Here is a 21044-nt window from a genome sequence, read left to right as displayed (position 1 = left end):
TGTACAGGGCGCTGGGTGGAACGTAATGGCGGGCAGTTTCCCACCCGTACCTTTCCCTCACTAACACGGGATGAATGGGATTGAGCCTGGGGCGGGGAGGAGGCGGTGCTTCCCACTCCCCTCCTCAGGAGGTCCGGTCACAGCCCCTACTGGCGGGGAGGAGGTGCCTTTCCGGTAAGGGCTGAGATGGGTGCGGCGTGAGGATCCCGCAGATTCGTCACGACAGCTGCCAGCCACTACCGAGCAAGAAGCGGTGCGGAGAAGGGCTCGACCCGGCCCTGCAGCGCCTCCGGAACGAGCAGAGGAGGCCAAACCGCCTCCGCATTCAAACAGAGACCCCGACGGTGAGCTGCACGGGGGCGGCGGCGACGTGTCGAAAGTGCGGAGCGCAGCGCGCAGGCGCTGTCCTCGCCGCCGCCCCGGCCTGGTGAGGAACAAAGGGAGCGAGGCCGGAGCGGGTGAGTCGGGGCGAGCGGGTTTGGGGGGCGCGGGCAGGGGCCTGGTTGGGGCGGGAGGGAACAGATCTCGTCCCCGTCGGCCGCGGCTGAGGTTGAGGGGGCCGCGCCGGTGGGGCCCAGGGGTGTGCACGGGGCTGCAGCGGCGTTTCCCTGCGGCGGCAGGAGCGAGGTGGGCTCGGCCCTGGCGTGGCACGGGGAAAGGCGGTGGGGCTGAAGGGCCCCTTTCTGGGCTTTGAGCGCCTCCAGCCTTGCAAGCGAACCCATATCGAAGAGTTTAAGCAAGCGCGAAGCGGTGTATGGCGTTAGTCGGGAAACGTCCATCGGATTCCGGCTGCTGGTGCGATCTCTGGGGAGTCCTTTGAAGAAAAAGGCCGATAAAAACCCCAAACCGCTTTGTTAATGCGCTTCCCGTGACCCCGATGGGCTGCTGAAGGGTCAGTGAGGTCGCGGCCTGTGTGGCGGCAGCGGTGTGCTCCGTGATTGGGGTTTTGTACCGTGTAAAGCAGATACTGTTTAGTTTGAACATTAATACCAGTTTTCTGAAGCAGTGTAAAATAATGGGCTATTCTTTTATTTGTTGAGGGAAAAAATATATATCCTTAATATGAGCAAGATAAGCCTGAGCATTATTTCACAGCTGATTAGTTGTGAAATGGCTTTAAGCTGCCAGAGGGGAGACTGAGCTGAGCTCTTAGGCAGAAGCTCTTCCCTGTGAGGCTGCTGAGGCGCTGGCACAGGGTGCCCAGAGAAGCTGTGGCTGCCCCATCCCTGGCAGTGCTCAAGGCCAGGTTGGACACAGGGGCTTGGAGCAAGCTGCTCCAGTGGAAGGTGTCCCTGCCTGTGGCAGGGGTTGCAACTGGATGATACTAAGGGCCCTCCCAACACAAACCAGTGTGTGATTTAAGGCCATTCGTTTTCGAAAGAGATAAAACATCCTTAGTGTTAGAAACTTTTTTTCTTTATTTCAGAATTGGAATTTTTTTTTTATAATCAGCGATAACTGTGATGAAGCTTCAAGGATTTGGGGAAGCAATGGTGTAATACTTAATAGCATGGTATTCTTTTGTCTTTCAGAAGTACAAATATAATGTCAGGTGGCTGAAAATTTGCCTATCAAAATGTCAAGTAAGTCTTCAGATTTTTCTTCCTTTAACTTGATGAATTAAACATCTGGTTCAGCAGAACCTGTTTGTGAGAGAACATTCTTATTCCTTGCATTAAAAGGAATGAGATAAAGTGTAGTTATTCCTGACCAAACTCTAGGCCTTAAATCTTGCTGAGGCTGATTTTCTGGCATGTTTGCACAGGAAGTCCAATTCTCACAGTTTATTCTAAATCCCCTTTCAAGGCATTTCTGCTTATCCTCTTTTTAATTTACCTGCTTATAAATGGATTTTGTATTTCTCAGTCTTTTGCCTAAATAAAAGGCTGACAATAGAGCAGTTCTGTGGTCTTAACTTTTTTCCTCTTTTCTTTCTCTTATATTCTTTGCTTTATGCTCTTCAGTGGCAAAATGCAAAGGCTTTGAAAGTGGGATTTCTGTCTTGGTTTTGTAAATTGCTTAAATGTTTGCCACAGCAGATACCTTATTAAAAATCATTCAGTTTTTCAAGGGGAAAAAAAATGTGCTTACATTTATATCTTAACAGAAAGGCCATCTTATGCCCCACCTCCTACCCCAGCTCCTGCAACCGTAAGTATAGTGATTTTTCTCATTAACACAGACATGGTAATCTAGTCTTTAATAACTTACCAGAGCAATAATTACGGAGTTGCATCACCTTCCTGTATTGGAAACACAAGCTAGTCATAGTTCATTATTAATATGATATGCATTAATTAATCTCATTTCTTCAGCATTTTGGCAAAGAGAAGCTGAATAATTTTGCTTTGCCTTTAAGGCTACATCCTGCAGATACTGAATTTTCTGTAAGCAGTCAGTTGGTCTTAAATTATTCCCAGTGGGTTGCACCAGTTCACTGGAATAGTTGACAAACTGATATATTTAATTCTAGAACTTCCCATTCAGCCTGTGCCAAGATTATGGGCAAACAGAGCATTTTTCAGCTGATTTTCAGAACTGTGCCCATGTTTGTCCATGTTTTAAAAGGTACTGTTACACCAGTACATGGTGCTATGGAAGGACTTCAAAAGCAAATGCACCTCTTCTGTAGCACTCACATTATGTATTCACATGAGAAAATACAAATCTTTCGTACAGAAGAATGAGTAAGGATGCTATAGTGATTTATTTTCTTTTTTTACCAAAGAAAATTGGAAAGCTGTTATCCAGTAGAGTGTTCCTGATTTCTGCATCTGGAATGAAAACTGCAGGATGGCATTTAGATGAATGTGATCCTTCAGGTTTATCGTGCCATACTTCACATTCAGAAAGGCTTGAAAAGTACAGAATGTATAAATATAAGTCATGTTCTTTATAAACTTCCATAAATAAAACTTTATTTGTGTAGTCTGTTCAGAGTTTTCATTTTGCACACAACGGAATAGATCTGTGCCAGTGTCAGAAGGAACATGATGGCATCTGCTCTTACAACTGGATTCCTGCATCGAGAGCTGTGCACATCCGTGTGTGATTCTTTGGGATGTAGCATGGATACAGCTGTTAAAGGGTTTCTATCAACGTGGTACATTCTCTAGTCACTTTAGAAGGATATATGAAACAAATGTTCAGCTAGTGACATGCATGACCTATCTTGCAAATGTCTTCTGTATTACTTACTTTGTGCAGGCCTTCAGGTGATAGTCTGTGCTCTGCTAATGCAAGTCCTCAGAGTAGACAAATAACCCTACTGCTTCTATGCATGACCAGCTCCAGTTACTACAGTCAACAAAGCACCAGTAGTTAACTGCATTATTATAGCTGAAGTAAAAATTCTCCATGTAATGCAAGGTAGTTCCCTTGTAACATCTAAATCTTGCCTAGCAGAAATAAAGAGTTAAGCAGACTGAGATTACAGTTGTCATCTGGTTTTATTGAAGAAGTGTAGTTCAAAACTGGTTATGGCAACACAAAACCTGTAGTAAAATGGTGTCTTATTAAATAGTGATTGTCTATGTTGTGATCACAGGTACATGCCTTGAGTAAATGTCAGCTGCTGTGGCTGAGATTAAAAAGTTGGCTATGAATATATAGATATAAAAGGCTGTCAAAGGATAATCTTACTCTGTATATGTTTAGAAATTAACTGCAGTGTGTCTGCATGCACTTGAAAACTTCACGAGTTAATGTAGTTTAGCCTATAGGTTCTCTTTGTTCTGTATTTATTTCTCATACCCTGGTTCTTGAAATCCTGAACTGACCTGTGCAAGGTTTGTAGTTGTGTTCTAGAATGGGTTCAGTCAGCAAATCACTTCAGAACACATCTGCAGTATGTGATGCTTGTAAGGGCTAAAGTGCTACTAAAGAGTGGGAGAAGTTGTGGATGAAATGCTACAGGATATTGTGATTGCCACAGGACTTCATAATTGCTATTAAACAGTAGATCCACTGGGTTTTTTTTAACCAACAAAATTTAACTGGGAAATGGGATAATGGAAAAAAGGCAGGAGAGAGATTTATGTGAGGAGGAAATACAGTGAACCTTCTGATACGTGACTGTATGTCGATGATGGGTAAGAAGGAATTGTAAAGAAATCCAAATTTTCCTCTACATTACTGAGGTGAGAATGAATGGATCCACTTTCAAGAATGAACAAAAATGTATTCTTAAATTGTCTTGGATTCAGTCACCTGTTAAGACTTGTTTGTAGCCTCTGACCTGTAGATCTTACTGCAGTGTTTCCTCACCTCTGTCAGCCTGCAGCCTACTCCAGAACAGAAGGGGGTATCTCTGAATTGTCATCTTTCCCAGCTTGCAAATCCCAGATCCCCAAACTGCATCTGTGAACCACCAGGGGAGTTCAGATACTGGCAGTGGTGCACAGGTGGTGCTTTGAGAGATTTATTCCACCCCCTGTTTATTGACAGTATAATGTTTGTTGGAAAGGCAGAATGATGGGAAGAAAAGCAGGCAGGGATTGTCACTGGTACCTTAAATGTGGATTGTGGGGATTTCTGTGTGATTACTGTGTGCTGTGTTGCTGTGTGAGCTTAACCCTTTGGCTCCAGGAGTCTTTCTGAATTACTTGGTGGCTTATGTTACACAATCTTACTAGCCATGAGGTGGATTTATAGAATACTTGTTTAAAAGAGTTACACTTAACAAAAATAAAATCACCAACTTTAGAAACTTGTAGTGACACTTTTGCTTAAAAATCTTGTTTCCTTAATAGGTTTTTACTGGAGTAAGTTTTGTGTTAAGAAGATACCAACTGCTACATCTCATTTGCTTGTTTAAATTCTGGTTGCTTTTGCATGCCATATTGCAGTTCATTTTCATTTCTGTGTTTTCCTCGTTTGAGCTCATTTCTCATTCGTGTTTTTGTCTCATTTGTTTCCATCAGCAAATGCCCAGCACACCAGGGTTTGTGGGATACAATCCATACAGCCATCTGGCCTACAACAACTACAGGCTGGGAGGGAACCCGGGCACCAACAGCCGGGTCACGGTAGGAGAATCAACTATTACATCATCCAGCAAACAACAGGAGTTGACCAGGAACGGCTCTAGGGTTAGGTCCTTCTGAGGCTTGGCTGCTGCCACTTCTTTATAAAACCAGAAACATTACTTCTTACTCTTATTCCACCTCCTTAACCCCCTTCCCTCTCACTCTGAAACCTTTTGCAGGAAAATGGACTTCTACTCAGCAGAGAAAACTGTGGTAATCATGTATGTTGCAGGACTCCAGAAAGACAGACTTTGTGGTCTTCAGTGACCACTGCATGCTCAGGGAAGAGTTCTGTAGCCTGGGTATGAATTCTTGGAGGGAGGGAACTGCTCATTTTACTGAGGTTTAGTCAAAGACAAGAACATTTTGCAAACTGGAGATCGTTGGTAATAGTTGCATCATACTGTTGAACCATGCAAGAGATGCAAGCCTTTGTTGTTCTTTCCACTCCTAGTCTGGTAATAACTACGAAATCCCAGGTTCAGAAATTACTTCTTTCAACAAAAGTGTGATGATAATAGAATCCTTTCAGATCTCATGTACTCTGTCAGGGTGTGGAAAATGGATGTTGCATTCATTTTTCACAGAGTAAACCAAGTGAGATGGAGTTCAGTGATGAGAGAGGTGACGGCTTCTTTCAAATGCAGGTCAAGTCCTGAGCGTTGGATGCAGTTAGGAAACAAAAATAGACACTGGAAGTGTAACATTTTCTTAACTAACACAACAGAAACAGAGTAAATTCCTGATTTTTGTAAAGTTCCTGTAATTCTCATAACTTCAAGGTTTTCATGTAAAACTTTCTGCCTCAAAAGATCTGATTACTTTGGAACATGATAAAAGGATTTCTCAAGGAACAAATAGATGGTGTGTTTAATGAAGTGTACACCTTTTAAGCCTCTTATATAAACCTTCTTTCAGACTTCATTTATGAAGTTCATCTGGTTTGTTAAAACGTTTACAGAAAAGACCTTCCCCATACAAGCTGAAACTTGACTCACGCACTGTCTGAACAGAGACTTTTTTCTTTATACAAGAATAAATCAGGTTTCGTCTGAGAACTTCCATTGTTTCTGTATGTCATAAGCATATACAGCCTTCTCTGCCATGCATATATCAGTATATGTATGGTGTCTTTAAATCCCTGTTAATTTAAAAGCATTAAACAGTTTCCGTTGATGTTTTCCAACCCATCTGTATGTGTATCTGTGTATACATTTGGTAATGCACATACCTCATGCACATTATTTATACACAATCCTGTGCGCATCGTTTCATAGAGCTCCATAAATTCAGCAAACCAAAACATACCAAGAGGAAAAATTGGAAAGCTGAACACTGAACATGGGCTTTCTTGGCCAGATACATTTGCTTCTCTATGGCTGTAGTCCTGGAAAATCTTGGAACTACTTTATATTTTCATGAGAATGCTCCCGCTTCATGTAATACAAGTCCTGGCATGTGGAAGTGCTTGAAGAGTGGAGGTTTCCAGAGCCTGCAGCTGCCAGGGACTGTCACGTTGCTGCACTGTTTTAGGAGAAAACCCTGTCAGGTGTTTTGTAGGTTCAGGGGCCAAGAGAGGCTGCAGCAACTTCCTATCCACAGCAGTTAGTGGTCATTGTATTTGTTTAGTGTGAGCAAAGTGTGCAAAGCTAGAGGGAGATAATGGCACAGAAGGATATCACAGGCTAATTTGGACCGTTAAGTACAGTTCAGAGATAATGCACACCTTGGCAGCTCAGCTGGATGGGGTTTAGTTGGCTCCAAAATACCACTGACAAATTTTGCAGACAAATAGATTGCTAAAATGATTTGAGAATGAAAATATATCTCTAACATTCTGATCTTAAACTCCTTGTATTTTTTCCACCTGTACAGTAGCCACATTAAATTTGTCAAAACAGGTAGAAAAAATTGTTCATCAGCAGTGAGAAAAACGACCTGCTGGGATTGGTGTTTCCATTTGAATTTCTAAGCTGCCTATTTCAGTTTAAGAATATGGAGCCCTTTTGAAGATTTATCTAGTTACTGTTCTCTGAACTTACAGCTAAAAGGACAGACTTACATTGGGAAAACATGACTCTGAGGACCAGCTCTAGTTAGTACCTGTTCCCAGCTTGGGTGTCTTTTTGGTGATGTTGTTTGCTTCTCTTAGTGGGGGTGTGTGTGGTTGGTTTGGGTTAATTGCACAAGAATGAGTGTTTTCCAAAACATATGTGTAGACTTTGCCCAGTGATCATGTTAACGAATGGATTTATTCGGTTCTTTTATAGGCTTCCTCTGGTATTACCATTCCAAAGCCCCCCAAACCCCCAGACAAGCCCCTGATGCCCTACATGAGGTACAGCCGGAAGGTGGGTATACAGTGTCAACCAAGTTACAATGAAAGTTAGTGTTTGTATGTGCTAACAATTAATTGCTATCATCTTAGTTTCAGCTTCTAAACTTTGACTTCTAACAGCCTGCACATTCTCTTAAGGGAATTGTAAAGTACAGATGCATTGCCCTTCACAATGAAGGCAGCAGTAGTCTGTTCACGCAGTTGCCAGTTTCTGGGGGGAAAAGTTTTCTCTAAAATGCTAAGTACTACCACTGTCTGCTGACAAGGATCCGCCCTGCCACATGCAGAAGTTCCTGTGACTTACTGACAGAACTTTTTTATATAAAGGAAGTATTCCTTGCGGTATACTGGGCTTGGTACAGTGCTGTAGCTGGACTGAAGAGTAGCAATGAGTGGACTTTGCATGTTCTCCTTCACCAACCTAGCCTCTGGCACCGTTTACTTCGCTATTCTGTGAACTGTTTGACAGAAAGTAGGAGAGAGACTCTTGTGGAGTCTGAAATCTGATGGGGCATGGGGAGGGCATGTCAGCCTGGCTGAAGCGGGTGAGCCAGAAGGAATTCCTTCCACTTCTGGTAAAATACCTTTACCAGCATGTCTGTCTTAGGCAAAAAACCATCAACAAAAAAAAAATGTCAAGTGGCACAGCAAGAAATAACACTGGCAGCTCTCCTTTTTGGTTTTTCTTTTTCCCTATAAAGTTAGAAACTTTCTTGGTGGAGTCAGAACTTGTTGGAACTCAAATTGATCAGCAAGACTGCAAAATATTTTGCAATGTTACATTCTGATGTGAAAAGCTCAGTGCTCTTTATCATAACCCACTGCTGGATGGGTAGCCTTTTTCTTTCCCCGAGATGCAGCGATGTGCATTTAAGAAGAGAATTAAGAGGGTTAAAGGCAATATTCTCATGAAACCAAAGCCATTTCAGCAATTGCCTGTTTCAGTAGATGGCTTCCTACTGACCTCCTGCCCCAGAAAATAATCGAGATAGTTTAGCCAGACTCATTCCTAACTTAATCCTGTTTTTCATGGTGATTCCAGAAAGAACACTGAGATGACAATATAAAATGTGTAATTTGGAAGTATTTAGATATCATTAGTAAAGCTCCAGCTGTTTCTGTTAAGGTCTGGGACCAAGTGAAGGCGTCCAATCCTGATTTGAAGTTATGGGAAATTGGCAAGATTATTGGAGGAATGTGGCGAGATCTCACTGATGAAGAGAAGCAAGAGTATTTGAATGAATATGAAGCTGAAAAGGTAAATGGAAGAAATCTGGGATGTTTATTACAGCTGATTCTTCTAGGAACTGGTCTGAGAAGAAAAATTCATCTTCCCCATGCAGTGGTGTATGAGGCATTCAGGAGACCCCTGTATGTAACTTAAATGGAAGTTATATCCTGACACATCTTTTAGATTTTTTTAAGTAACTGTACATCAACTGTGACTGGTCAGTTTTTAGACCTAATTCAAAATGAAGTATTGATAATTGAGTGTCGATTTTAACTGTTTAATGAATGGATTTGCTTGTACAACATCAGTATTGAAAAGATTGTCTCAACACCAAAATCCTCTTTCAAAACTGGTGCTCTGCAACTACTGCTATTGTCATGAACGTGTTCATGAAAGACTTCCAGTCACGTAGGGTTTGGTTTTCATGGTGTAATCTGGTGTCACTCCACACTATGACACAGTGTTTTGTTTCTTAAAATGTTACCACTTTTAGGGTTTTTCTTGTGATTTTGTTTTGGTTTTATTGATCCTGATGACGAGAGATGACAGCTACCTGTGTGTCTAGTTTGGTAAGTGTTGGGGACCTTGACAAGACTGGCATTGCGATCCTGAGGTAACAAAGGGAATTGTCCAACTGCTGTGTTGACCTTAAACCTGGTAGGCATCTGAGGCTGTGTGTAACCTGGTCAAATCTAAGCTGTTTTTATTGCAGGTCAATAGAGAAGTGCTTCAAAGCTGGATGCTCTCAGTTGAAGCAAACAAATAATCAAGGGATTCTATTTTTTAACTTGGTCATGATGTTTAGATTGTAAGCTCCTTGGGGCAGGGGCCATCCTGATCATATTTTTCCAATGCCTAGGTAGAAGTATTCCAGTCCTAACCATAAAGAAAACAAGATGCTTAGGTACCTTTAACATTTAACATTCTGTAGATTATATTTTTTTCATTGGAAGTGTCTCAGATCACTGTACAAAATCTAGACTTGGCACATTTTAAAAGGGAGATTAAAGAAAGCAAATCAAAGGGCAAAAATACTTCAAAGAAGGTGAAAATAGTGGTGCAGACCTGCTACCAGGAGGAGACTGTAGTCTGGCTGCAGCATTCTGTATCATCCCAGGGTAGGGATCCATCAAAGAATGGAAAAATCTTAAGTTATTTTGAAAACTGGTTCATGACATACTGCAATAAAGAAAGAGAAGAAATCAGAATCAAAGATCTAGTTAGAACTCCAGAGATTTATTGACAGTATGTTAAGTTCACTAATTATTTTTATCCTATCAGAGCTCATCTGATCATAAATGCCTTGTTCTGAGGCAGTTGTTTTTTAACTCTCAAAAAACAAAGCTGTTGTTTAATAAGACTTCTCAGGTATTAAAGCTGAAGCGTACCTAGAAGCACAGCTAGTGTTTCTAAAACATGAATGACTATGGATGAAGTTCCAGTTGTTAAGAAGAGAATATAGTCATTTGTGTATCACTGGATGATTCAGAATAACTTTTCTGTACAACTACAACACGAGTTGTACAGGCTGCAGTTGTGTCTAGGCTGAAATTATCCCCTCGTGCAATCAAACGCTATTGGTCACGTTTCAGATAGAGTACAATGAGTCCATGAAGGCCTACCACAACTCTCCTGCATACCTGGCCTACATCAATGCCAAGAGTCGTGCGGAGGCTGCGCTGGAAGAGGAGAGCCGCCAGAGGCAGTCACGCATGGAGAAAGGGGAGCCCTACATGAGCATCCAGCCCGCAGAGGATCCCGATGGTAAGCACAAAGGGGTCTGTGTGCACATCCACTGAGACAGTGCCATTACAGGACCAGCAGTAGAGAAAAACAGATGGAGATACAGAAAACTACCAGTGTACAGCTTACAGTGTTTAACATGACTTCCTTCCTATTTTAGTACCTTTAATAGTGATTTTCATTATCAAGTTTTATTTCATACAGCTAAACAACTGACTTTTTCTTGATTCCAAGGTGTCAAAAGTTATTTCAGCCTTTAATTATGATGAAGTAATGCTTACAGTTCAAATAAGTCTGCTTAAAGCCCTGTAATAGCTTTAGTATATGCATTGTAAAAGGCTTAGATGCCTGATTTAATCCAGCTCAAATGAAATTGTGTGCTTTATTACCAGAAGCACATAATTCTGATAGGCAGAGCTCTGGTATGATTAAGAGCACCTGAACCTTTAATCTGTTCAACAACTGTCAGTTGAGATTGAGGACATCAGTTACCTTTGCTGCTGGCAAGTTGATGAGAAGGTTCTCAAAGTTTATTTGAGTGCGAGGAAAGGCCCCACCCGGTGGAAACACTCAGCCCTAGCCACCCAAGGGCTGCTCTGCAGTTCACAGCCCAATGCTTGTTGAAACCTGAGGGGGAAACATGTAATCAGATACACCCATTTTTTTTCCTTCCCCTTTGTAAATGCACACCTTGGAAAGAAAGCGCACAACAAGCAGCATTTTACCCAGTGGGAGGTAACTGCAGAATTCATGTGAATGCATTTAGTGTTCCAGTAGCTGGCACTGGGGACTTCAGGAGTTCGGCTGCCTCCAGCTGCATGAGGCCCCAAGTTGCATCTCTTCCCATCTGGGACCAAACAGCAAGTTATTTCTGTGCCAAAAACGTTGCTTCTGTCCCATCCTGCCATCACTAGGGTTAAGAACTCTCGGCATGAAAGGAATCTTAGTAAGAGGACAAAGGCACACCTTTAAGGAGACCAATTTGCTCAATACTTTTGTATCTATTGCCTTCCCACTGTTTTTCCTCTTCTTTGCTTCATTTAATTGGGTACCTCAGTGAAAAATTGAACATAACACTTTGAAATAAAGGAGACAGAAACTTTCATTAAAGTGGTTACCTTCTTTTGTTACATCTTCCTGCATGATAGCTTAGGACTCTTCTTAAGATCTCTCTGAATAGATGGAGAATGATCTCGATTATGAAAACTTGATGTGAAATAAATTTGATTTCTGGACTCTTCTACGTGACATCCTTCTGGAAGATTATTCATACTTGGTGCTTAACCGACTTTAATACTCAGCTAAATTTGAGTTATGCTCACATAAGTTTCTTCTATTTCTTTACCAATATTCAATGCTATTTAATTACTATGCTTTAAATTCTAATCAGTTTGACTTTTAATATTGCATAATGCTATAGTTCATGTTAAATTCTGTGACTAGATTAAAGTTGCCACATCTTGCCAGAAATCAGAAACTCCTTTAATTGGATCAGAGAGAAGAAAACTAAATCCCTGACCTGAAATATTCATAGCTCTTTGTGATTAATCCTGTAGAGAAATGTCAAACAAGACAGTTTAGTTCCTGTTGTGCTGCCTTTAATTCCTTTTCTGCACGAGGAGCTTATAAGGAGACCAGCACCTTGACCCATGTGCTCATGTATTTTCTCTCTTGAAGAGTTTTGGGTTTTTTTTTCTGTAATTGTTCACAGTGAACTGCATTTACTAAAAAAATAAATCATTGCTCTTAACACATTACTGTGAATTTTCAGTGATGAGTAAACATATCACTGCTTGAGGCTTTCATTCCTCAAGTGTTTCAGGATAAGTCCGTCTGATGTGTGCTACAAAGCTTATTGAGAGAATAGTCACTCTCCTGTTGGTATTTTGTAGTTGATACTGTTCTGGTAACACGATTGATCAGGAATGTGTGTAGGTTTGGGTTTATTTGGTGTACTTATAGTCCCTCTTGCTCTGGAAATGCAGAAAGCAGCACAGGTGGATCCAAATTTCAGGCTTGTAGGAAATGCATGTCAAATCCCAGCTGTTAGAGCTGTGCCAGCTAAATAGTTTGTCCTCATAAGGTGATTTTTCTGATGTGATGTTCTGTATGTGTTATTGTGAACTTGGTGATGTGATAGCAACTGGTGTTAAGGTTTGTATCTTGATTTTAAGAAGTGGTACCAAAACTAGGCTTGGTCCTGGTTTTGTGGCATTAAAGCAGTTGCACTTAACACTCTTTTTCCAGACTATGACGATGGGTTTTCTATGAAGCACACGGCCACGGCTCGTTTCCAGAGGAACCATCGTCTCATCAGTGAGATCCTGAGTGAAAGCGTGGTGCCTGATGTCCGCTCTGTGGTCACCACAGCTAGAATGCAAGTTCTGAAACGCCAGGTTCAGTCTTTAATGGTTCATCAGGTAAGGACAAATGATATGAAGTGTTGGTGAAGATAATGGTGTTGGGCTGTACTCCAAGTCTCTGATAGGTTGATCATCTGCATGACTCTTCTTGTTGGGTGTCAGTGTTCTCTACGCTCGAACAGCTCATCTGTCTTGGGAGGTGCAAGACATGAGGCGTCACCTCCCGGGCTGTTTTGTTATTAAGAGTCACGTTAAGCTCTAGTGTGTTTTTTAGGATATCTTAAGTATCAATTCCACACCTCTTCACCATTACACATAACCCTTGTGTACGTATTGGAGTCTCCTGTTTAATGGGCACTGGTGGAGTTGTGATTTTGGGGTAGCTTATGACTCATAATCTTGTTTGTAACGATTCTTAATTCCAGTAAATGGTCCCTATTGTAATATTTTTCACTGCTAAACACATACAAGGAAATCTAGTGAGGTGTTTCACTTTGCTTTGACTGGGCATGTGCCTCTTCCAAACACGTACATTACCAGAAGACCCCTCTGTCAGTATAGTCAGTGTACACATAGGTGAAAAAAACTGAGACACCAGAGTTTAATGAACAAAAGCAGATCTGGAGGGGGTCTTTCCTTTGAATTGTGGTCTTTCTGCATTAGAGAATGTAATTTATGTGTTCCATTTATACATACCTGTAGGGTGTATAATATGAAAGAAAACATGTAGGTTTTATGCTGGAAGATTCACCTCAGGTACATACATAGTGTTTTCCACTTGCAGTACACCTCGCCAATCCTGAGTGACTGCAGAGACCTGTTTATTCATACTTTTCAACAGCATAAAGTCATTTATATATTACATAGGTATATTTTTAAATACTGGTATTTCTATAGGTAGCTGTAAATTGTGTCCTGCTCTCCAGATGACAGCATAGTAAAATTCTCACCATTTATCTCATTCCAGCGTAAACTGGAAGCTGAGCTTCTACAAATTGAAGAGCGTCACCAGGAAAAGAAGAGGAAGTTTCTGGAAAGCACAGAATCCTTTAATAATGAGCTCAAAAGGGTACAGCTCTTGTTTTTCTTCACTTTGAGGAATCTACTAGTTACCCATTTGTACAAGTGCTCTCCCCACAGTTCTGTATCCGGTGATGTGTAATTACACAGCTGAGGACTGCAGTGTCCTTGCATGTGCATGCTGGAAAGTGCACAGGGTTTGTGCTGTTTCATGCTCCATCAGTGACCTTTAGTGGTGACATTCAGCCAGTACAGCTTGGAAGTCCCCTCAGGCATCATGGCTTGAGCTCACGGGAGAGTAGCTCCAGCTCAAGGAAGGTGGCCTAAAGCCACTGCTCTCTCTGTCCTTGTCTGCATTCAGAAAACAAGCTTTAGCTGGTTTATTCCCCCCTTTTTGGTAACAAGCTTGTGCCTCTCTGCCCAGTTACTGATGTGTCTCCCTCTCTAGTTACTGATTATAAAGTTTAACAAAGCAAAAGAATCTTGATTTAGAAATGTTGAGCTCATCATTGGGTTTTACTGATGTTTAACTGAGGCAGTAAAAGCTTTCCTGGTTTGTCTCTCTTTAATTGCCAGTTATGCAGTTTGAAGGTGGAAGTGGATATGGAAAAAATTGCTGCTGAAATTGCTCAGGCGGAGGAGCAGGCTCGCAAGAGGCAGGAGGAAAGGGAAAAGGAAGCAGCAGAGCAAGCAGAACGCAGCCAAAACAACATCACAGCTGAGGAAGAACAGGCAGCTAACAAGGCAGAGGAGAAGAAGGAAGAGGAGAGTGCTCCAATGGAGACAGGTAAAGGCACAAGAAGCCCATTGTGGCCAGGAGTGTGCTCCCTCTGGTTTTACTGTGAGTAGGAAGAAAGGCTTCAGCACAATAACAGAATAGAGAACTTGATCTTTGTGACCTGTCACGTCTGCTTTCTTCTTAAATTGCTCCTTTTTAAACAGGACAGAATAAGACACCACAACACCCTGTTTAATGCTTTTGAGTTAATGTACACAGGGGAAAAATGCTTTCTAAGCCCCTCTCATCCCTTAAATACAGGTTAGCCAGAAGTAACTGAGAGTTTGTTTGTGCTGGTATCAGCATTAGGAGGACGTGACAGCACTTACCCTGCTGCTCGCACCAGCTGGTTTGCAGGTTCTGTACAGTGACATTAGAAAATGGTACTGGACTGGAGCTTGTTGGTTGTCAGTAAAGTAGCCAGTTGTTGCCATACCAGAGTAAGCACAAGGGAAAAGGCACCAGGGAGCTGGAATTGTGCTTCTGGTGTAACAAGGCTTTCTTATGGCTGGCTTCTTGTTACAGAAGAGCCTCACCCAGAAGAGAGCACAGAAACCCAGCAGAACGGAGAAGAAGGAACATCCACCCCCGATGACAAGGAGAGTGGCCAAGAAGGGGGTGACAGCACTGCAGAGGAGGGAACCAGCGACAGCAACACTGGTTCTGAGAGCAACAGCGCGACAGTGGAGGAGCCTCCTGCAGACCCCAGTGCCGAGGACAGTGAGAAGAAAGAATAAATATTGACTCATTTCATGTGTCTCTTTAAGGAAGTACTGGTTTAGTTTCAACATGTGCTATGCAGCTTTTATATCTTCCCTGCGTGTATCCCTTGTTCCCAAAGATACTGGGCTTCAGTAACATGTCACATTATCAGCAGACTGATGTCTAGGGGCCTTTGGAGGCACAGGGTGGCTTAAAGCAGACAGAAAACCTGTTAAAATACAGATAGGTCCTTCCTATTGCTTGGGATTTCTCCCCTAGAAGAACAGGTCTGGTTTTGGTTTTTACATTACAAATCAGCCCTTCTACTGTTCTACTTACATGATAACAGTGAGGAGGCCTTTCTCAAAGGCCCCTCTTGGCTGTTTGTGGCTGAAATGTGATGCTGATGGGCCTCCCCTCTCTCCGGGGGTCTCCTGAGGAGCTTGGCTCTGTCCTGACACATCAGCTTACTGCACCACGACCCAGAGCATGTCCTTGATCTCACAAAACCAACCCCCCAGCAGCCCCACTACTTTGGTTCTGGCCAGCCAGGACCCAACTCTTTGCTTTTAGAGAAAGCTTTTGCTACTCGTGAGTGCTCCTAAGTGAGGCTGATGGGCTCGGTCTTGGGGTGTTTTGGTGCAAGAGAAGCTGTTCTGTAGTGACAGAAACTTGCTTGCATTCCACATGCAACATTTCAGGAGACCCACTTCAAAGGAATAAGTTTTAACTGTTCTTTTGCTGTAAATGATGTATCCGGGGGTGGGGTGGGGGGGGAGGTTTCTAGTCAGAGCAGCCTTTGCTTTCTGTACCAATGAACTCCTTTATTTCCTACTAAGAGACCAGAATCACCCCATTTTGTCCCATGATAACCTTGAAGCCCTTCTGAAAATAACCCACTGAATTGCAACAACGGACAGAAGCTGCTTCCTGTACAACTAAGAGAACACATGATGCATTGCTGTCAATAACCTGGAATGTTTTTAGGGAATAGTGGGTCCAGGGGTGGTAATGGTTTGTAAATCCTTTTGGTCTTTTTTTTTTTTTTTTAATGGTTTAAATAAAATCCAGCAAGTTTGGTTTTTTTAAACTCACAGTGCTCTGGTTCTTGTCTCTTAAGGAATGCCTGTGTTTGATTTAGGGCTTCCACCAGCTGCCCTCCTGCTTGAGCCCAGAGGGGAGTAAAACCATGGAATTAATTAGTGACATATCCAACATACAAACAGTTACACTGGAAAAGGGCTTGGAAAACCAAAGCAATAAACCCCTGAGCTGGCCTCGACTTGTGTTTGAACACTGGCTACCTCTAGAAGGATCTTTACAACCAGTGAATGGGAGAAGCTGTGGGGGAAATAATACTTGGAAGTTGTTATTGAGGCATTGCCTTGTATGCACACACAGAAATGAGCCAGTGGCAATTCAGATTTAAAAGAACAAATGGGGTTGCTTGTTCCTGTTTTATTCCCTTGATTCTATCCTGGATCTGATTGTGCTCTAGATCATGCACAAGCTACTGGGAGCAGAGTTCTGCTAGCTGAGCTCCCTTTAATGAAGCATGTTGGTTACACAGAGATTACACCTTAACCTACACACCTGAAGATTTATTTACTGCATTTTGCTCTTCTAAAAAAGCATTTTCTGGAATGATTGTTGCTGCTAACAGAGTTTGATTACTTAAATGGTACCAGCTGCTCCCTGGACCACAAAGCGGCTCAGGTGGAATCAGTTGGTGCAGGAGTAGGAGGAGATTCTGCACCTCCTGTGCTGCAAATGCTCCTTGTGCCACTGTTCTCTGTGCTGGGCTTCTGCAGGCCCCGTGTGCTTTTCATCTCTGTATTCTCAAGGTGTATGCAAATAACACCCTGCACAGGTAGGGTGTGCTGCACCTCAGTGAGTAGGTGTCAACTTCAAGGGCAAAATAACTCCTCCAAGCACATGCAAACCTGAACAAGTGCCTGGTGGGCAGTGTTTGAACACTGACCAGCCCCCCAAAGGACATGAGCATGAGGGACTGGCCTGGTGAGAACCCCTGCTCCTTTGCTGTGCTCCTGCAACAACCCTTCCCCATCCCTGCTGCTCCCCAGGCTGCAGCTGGGAATTGCTGCCCACTTGACATCTCTGATGGAGAGCAGCTCATTGGAGCTCCTGATGAGCCCACAAACCCACCTGGAGGGGCTCAGCAGGACCTGCTGCCTCCCATGAGGATGATGGAGCAGATAAAGCCTGCAAGTGGGTTGTGCTCTTGCTTGGTGGGCTCTCGTGTTATCTGGCTGTTTCTTCAGGTCCTTGTGTGCTTAATGGGGTAAAGGGGTGTCATCTCCTGGGGCTCTTGCTTCCTCCAACTGTGGTGAGTGTCCCCTAGCTCCATGGGAACATGCTGATGTGGGTGCAGGCTGTGCTTCGGGTTCTGAGAGTGCTTGTACCACTGGAGACAGTCGCTGGGGCCCCCTGGGTGCCTCAGAGCTGGCAAGTCTTTCACACCCACAGGGACTGACACGGAAGTGAAGAGGCAAATCCAAAGCATTGCATCACGGTGAGGGAGTTGTTTTCTCTGCTTTGTTTTTAATGTTCATGAAAAAAACAGGCATTTTCTGAGCCTGCCTCGTGTTTTGTGACCTCTGCCATCCCCACAGCTCTGTTGTTCTGTGCCTTCTGCAGGTAAAGTCAAGTAGGCAAAGGTTCCCTTCTGCATTGGGTACTTCTCAAAGCTATGCTTTTATCTCACCACAAAAACACATTTTGTAAAGGTTATGAAGAAGCCTGGGTTTAAAAAAAAGAAGAAAAAAAGCTCTTAAAGGGGTTTTTGGGGTTGTTGTTGTTTTTTTTTATTATTGCATTACTGTAATTATTAGATTTTATCACCCCAAAAACCTCCTGACCTACAAAACTGAACTGCAAGAACAGGCCCACAGTATGGAGCAGGCCCAAAAGGGGAAATACTGAAAGGGTTTAGATGTTCAAATATGAACCAGCCACCTTATGAGACTGTTCAAAAGCAATTCCAGAGGTGCAATGCTTTTCTCCTTGTAAAATACAGGTGGTTTATGCACCTCATCTATCCTCCCAAAGCACTCGCCTGTGTACGTGACTGCGGTCAGCGTCCCATGAAAGACAAAGGTCTGATGTTTGTGCAGTAGCTAAACTTTAGGAGGGACAAAATCCCCAAACTTCTTGGGGATTTAAGCAAAATAATTACCTGTGTGTGCATCACGTGGGAGGTTTGCAAAGCTGATGGGCTTCATGAGGGCTTGGGATGTAGAACCTGTGCTTGCAGAAAGGATTATCCCTGTGACAGAAAGAAAGAAAGAAAACAGATTAATTGAGCTTTAGAGGGATGAAATGTCAAAGTAAAGCTGAATCCTGGCACAAATGGAGGCAAGGGCAGGCTATGGTGTGTGGGGAAATGGGAGCTGCCACTCGCAGCATCATGTTGTGCTGGTGTGCGGCAGCTGGGTCTCCAGTTTACAGAGCAGGTTCTGTCTCGAGGGTCCATGGTGGTGTATTTCTCCCTTTGTTCCTCCCAGCTGTTGTGCTGAACCCCAGCTAGGCAGCCCTGGCTTTTTATTTGATTAAAAAAAAAGCTATTTTGGATTATTTTCTCCCTTTATCAAAAGCTGCTTAGAGAAAATGCCACCGGGCTGGCCACCAACCCAACGCCCCTGTGCTGACACGCCACTAAAGCTGCACCATCTTCACTCTTTTGCTTACCTCTGCTTCCAGCCCTTCAACTGACAAGTGTTCCCAACTGCTGGAATACTGAGAACCCTGCTCCTCACCGGCTCCGGATGAGCGGTGATGCAGGCTCGGAGCTTGCAGAGGTGCATGGGCTGCATCAGGCGATGCCACCAGGCGTCTCTCAACCTCCTGCCACTGCCTGTGTGGAGCTGGAGCGCAGGAAAACACCGTTGGGTGCAAACTGCTCCTAGCTCTTACTCTGCTTTTGTGTAACACCTAGGAAGTGCCAGCCAGCAGCATGACTGCAACAGGGCTGTGCATTTAACACACTGTAAGGCTGCGCATTGTACTGTACCAATGCATCGGGTACTGCACGTGAACTTACCTGCATGCTCCTGTTTGCAACTGAGTGGCAGTTATGGGTTTCTAGCTTCACCTAGATGATGGCAAAGACAAAAGCATTAAAAAGAACACAGGATCTATCTTATTCCTTTTCTTTTTTTCAGTTTCCTAACAAAGAGCTATTGTGAAAAATGCTTCAGCTGTGACAAAGGGATCCCAGGGAAGAATCCTGTGTGCAGGGGCATTGAGGAAAACCACTTCTGCACCAGCAAAGGTTGGTCTGGGCATGTGTCTCCTGCCAAGAAGGGTCAGTCCAGCTTGTTTTGAGGCAAATGGATGCCATTTTCACCCTGCTCTTGGACAACTTGACATGCCCCTGCTCAGTAATCCTGCTACACACGATTCATTAGTCCATAAGGAGAATTTATAGCTGCACTCATTTAATTTTCAATGTGAATTAAGATAAACTGAATCAAGATCATGTTAATTCCCAGTAAGAGTGATCTTTGTGTGGGCTTAATACAGTTTAACTAATCCACTTCAGTCTGTGCATGTGGATTTATCAGTATATCCTTGGACACTTCAGGGAAAAGAAATAATGGCTTTAAACTGGGAGAGGGAGACTGAGATGGGATCTTAGGAAGAAGTTCTGGTACTGTTGGGAAAAGGGACCAACAAGTGTGTGGTGTTCAGGAACCAGCCGCTGTCAGAACACTTCTTGTCACAGTTGAGATGGAGCAGGGAATTCCGGATTTGAGCCTTGCCTTTGCTGTCAGTTCCCAATGACTGCTACTGCCTGCCTGGGCAGAGAAACGCAGCTCTGGGTGCTGTGATAGGTGCTGTGGGTGCTGGTACAACTTTAACAGAGGCTAGGAATCAGCTTGAAGCTCTCTAAGCACCTTGGATAACTGAGTGGAGACCAGCTACTATGCTGGTGGCTTGAGAGCAGGGATCCTGCTCTGGTTTAAGTTCATCTCGTGTTGTTCTCAGTTCCCTTCTTTCACTTTGATGCTTCTTTTTCCACAGCCTTCGAGGGGTTTTTTGAAGTGGTTTTGCAGTTATTGGGTTGGTGTCTTATTTTGATGTGAATTATCACGTACAGCCTCACTTGTGACTTTGAGAAGGCTGTAGTTTCTGTAAACAGCTACTTTCAATTTGCCCTTCTTTTTCACTCAGTTCTCTTAAGAAGGCAAGGGAGAGCTCCTTTAATCCTGGCACCAATTCCAGAAAGAGTGACAGTAACAACAGAGTGAAAAATCAAATGTGATTTGGTTATGATCGTTTTCTAAGGCCAGGGATGAAGAGTCCCAGATGTGTGACAGAGGCGACTGGATGAGCTGCTCTTGGAGAACCCACTGACGTGGTTATTCCCTGTTTCTAAATCCAGCTTCCTTTCAAAGACAGCAGGGGACTGGTGTTAAATCTTGCACCTTCTGAACATGGTAACACCAGCTTGCAGGAAGGATGCTCCCTGTACGGTCAGCAGATGCTTTAACCCTCAGTTTTCTTTAGGAGACCTAATGCTCTCTCTTTATCTCCCTAAACAAGTCATTGCTCACTAGGGAATGAAGAACAGGGAAGGCTTCAAAACACTCTCTAGACATAACCAATGGCCGTGGATCACTTCCTTCCTACTTCTTATCTCCTGTCCTTTCCCCACCTGTTATCCTGGGGCCTGCACTGTTTCTCACATTAATTCAGGCCAGAAAGGATCTGTTGGTTCATCACAGGCCCCTCCATACACAGATGGACCTGGAGGTGTGGGCACAAACTGAAGCAGATCTCATAGGAAGCCACCAAGCCTGGGCTGAGGGCACAGAGAAGC

At 43.4% G+C, this 21044-nt stretch overlaps 1 protein-coding gene across 6 annotated transcripts; it reads left to right on the top strand.

Annotated features, from left to right (window-relative positions):
* The first annotated feature begins 324 nt into the window (after nt 1–324).
* SMARCE1 (SWI/SNF related, matrix associated, actin dependent regulator of chromatin, subfamily e, member 1) lies at nt 325–15486 on the top strand. 6 transcript variants are annotated; one of them, XM_061362178.1, is made up of 11 exons: nt 333–458; nt 1533–1583; nt 2108–2151; nt 4923–5027; nt 7298–7378; nt 8492–8623; nt 10189–10360; nt 12587–12759; nt 13670–13771; nt 14299–14509; nt 15026–15486. In XM_061362178.1, the coding sequence occupies exons 2-11, from the start codon at nt 1577–1579 to the stop codon at nt 15235–15237; spliced, it is 1239 nt and encodes a 412-aa protein (XP_061218162.1). In that variant the 5' UTR covers nt 333–458; nt 1533–1576; the 3' UTR covers nt 15238–15486. The 6 variants fall into 6 exon arrangements, with proteins under 6 accessions (XP_061218166.1, XP_061218167.1, XP_061218162.1 ...); XM_061362179.1 differs by lacking the exon at nt 333–458 and adding an exon at nt 737–759; XM_061362182.1 differs by lacking the exon at nt 8492–8623 and having other exon boundaries at nt 325–458.
* Nucleotides 15487–21044: the final 5558 nt, after the last annotated feature.

The sequence above is a fragment of the Neopsephotus bourkii genome, unplaced genomic scaffold (genome assembly GCF_033783945.1).
Source record: "Neopsephotus bourkii isolate Nb327-2 ecotype Australia unplaced genomic scaffold, CSIRO-AGI_Nbou_v1 NB_1090, whole genome shotgun sequence".
Classification (NCBI taxonomy): Eukaryota; Metazoa; Chordata; class Aves; order Psittaciformes; family Psittacidae; genus Neopsephotus; species Neopsephotus bourkii.
The sequence above is the reverse complement of the archived record's forward strand: the minus strand, read 5'-3'. Positions and strand labels throughout refer to the sequence as shown.

What these genes read in the sequence shown, in the direction of transcription:
- SMARCE1 (XM_061362178.1), top strand. An exon ending in GCACCAACAGCCGGGTCACG is followed by an intron (nt 5,028 to 7,297) that starts GTAGGAGAATCA and finishes GTTCTTTTATAG; the next exon opens with GCTTCCTCTGGTATTACCAT. An exon ending in GCCCGCAGAGGATCCCGATG is followed by an intron (nt 10,361 to 12,586) that starts GTAAGCACAAAG and finishes CTCTTTTTCCAG; the next exon opens with ACTATGACGATGGGTTTTCT.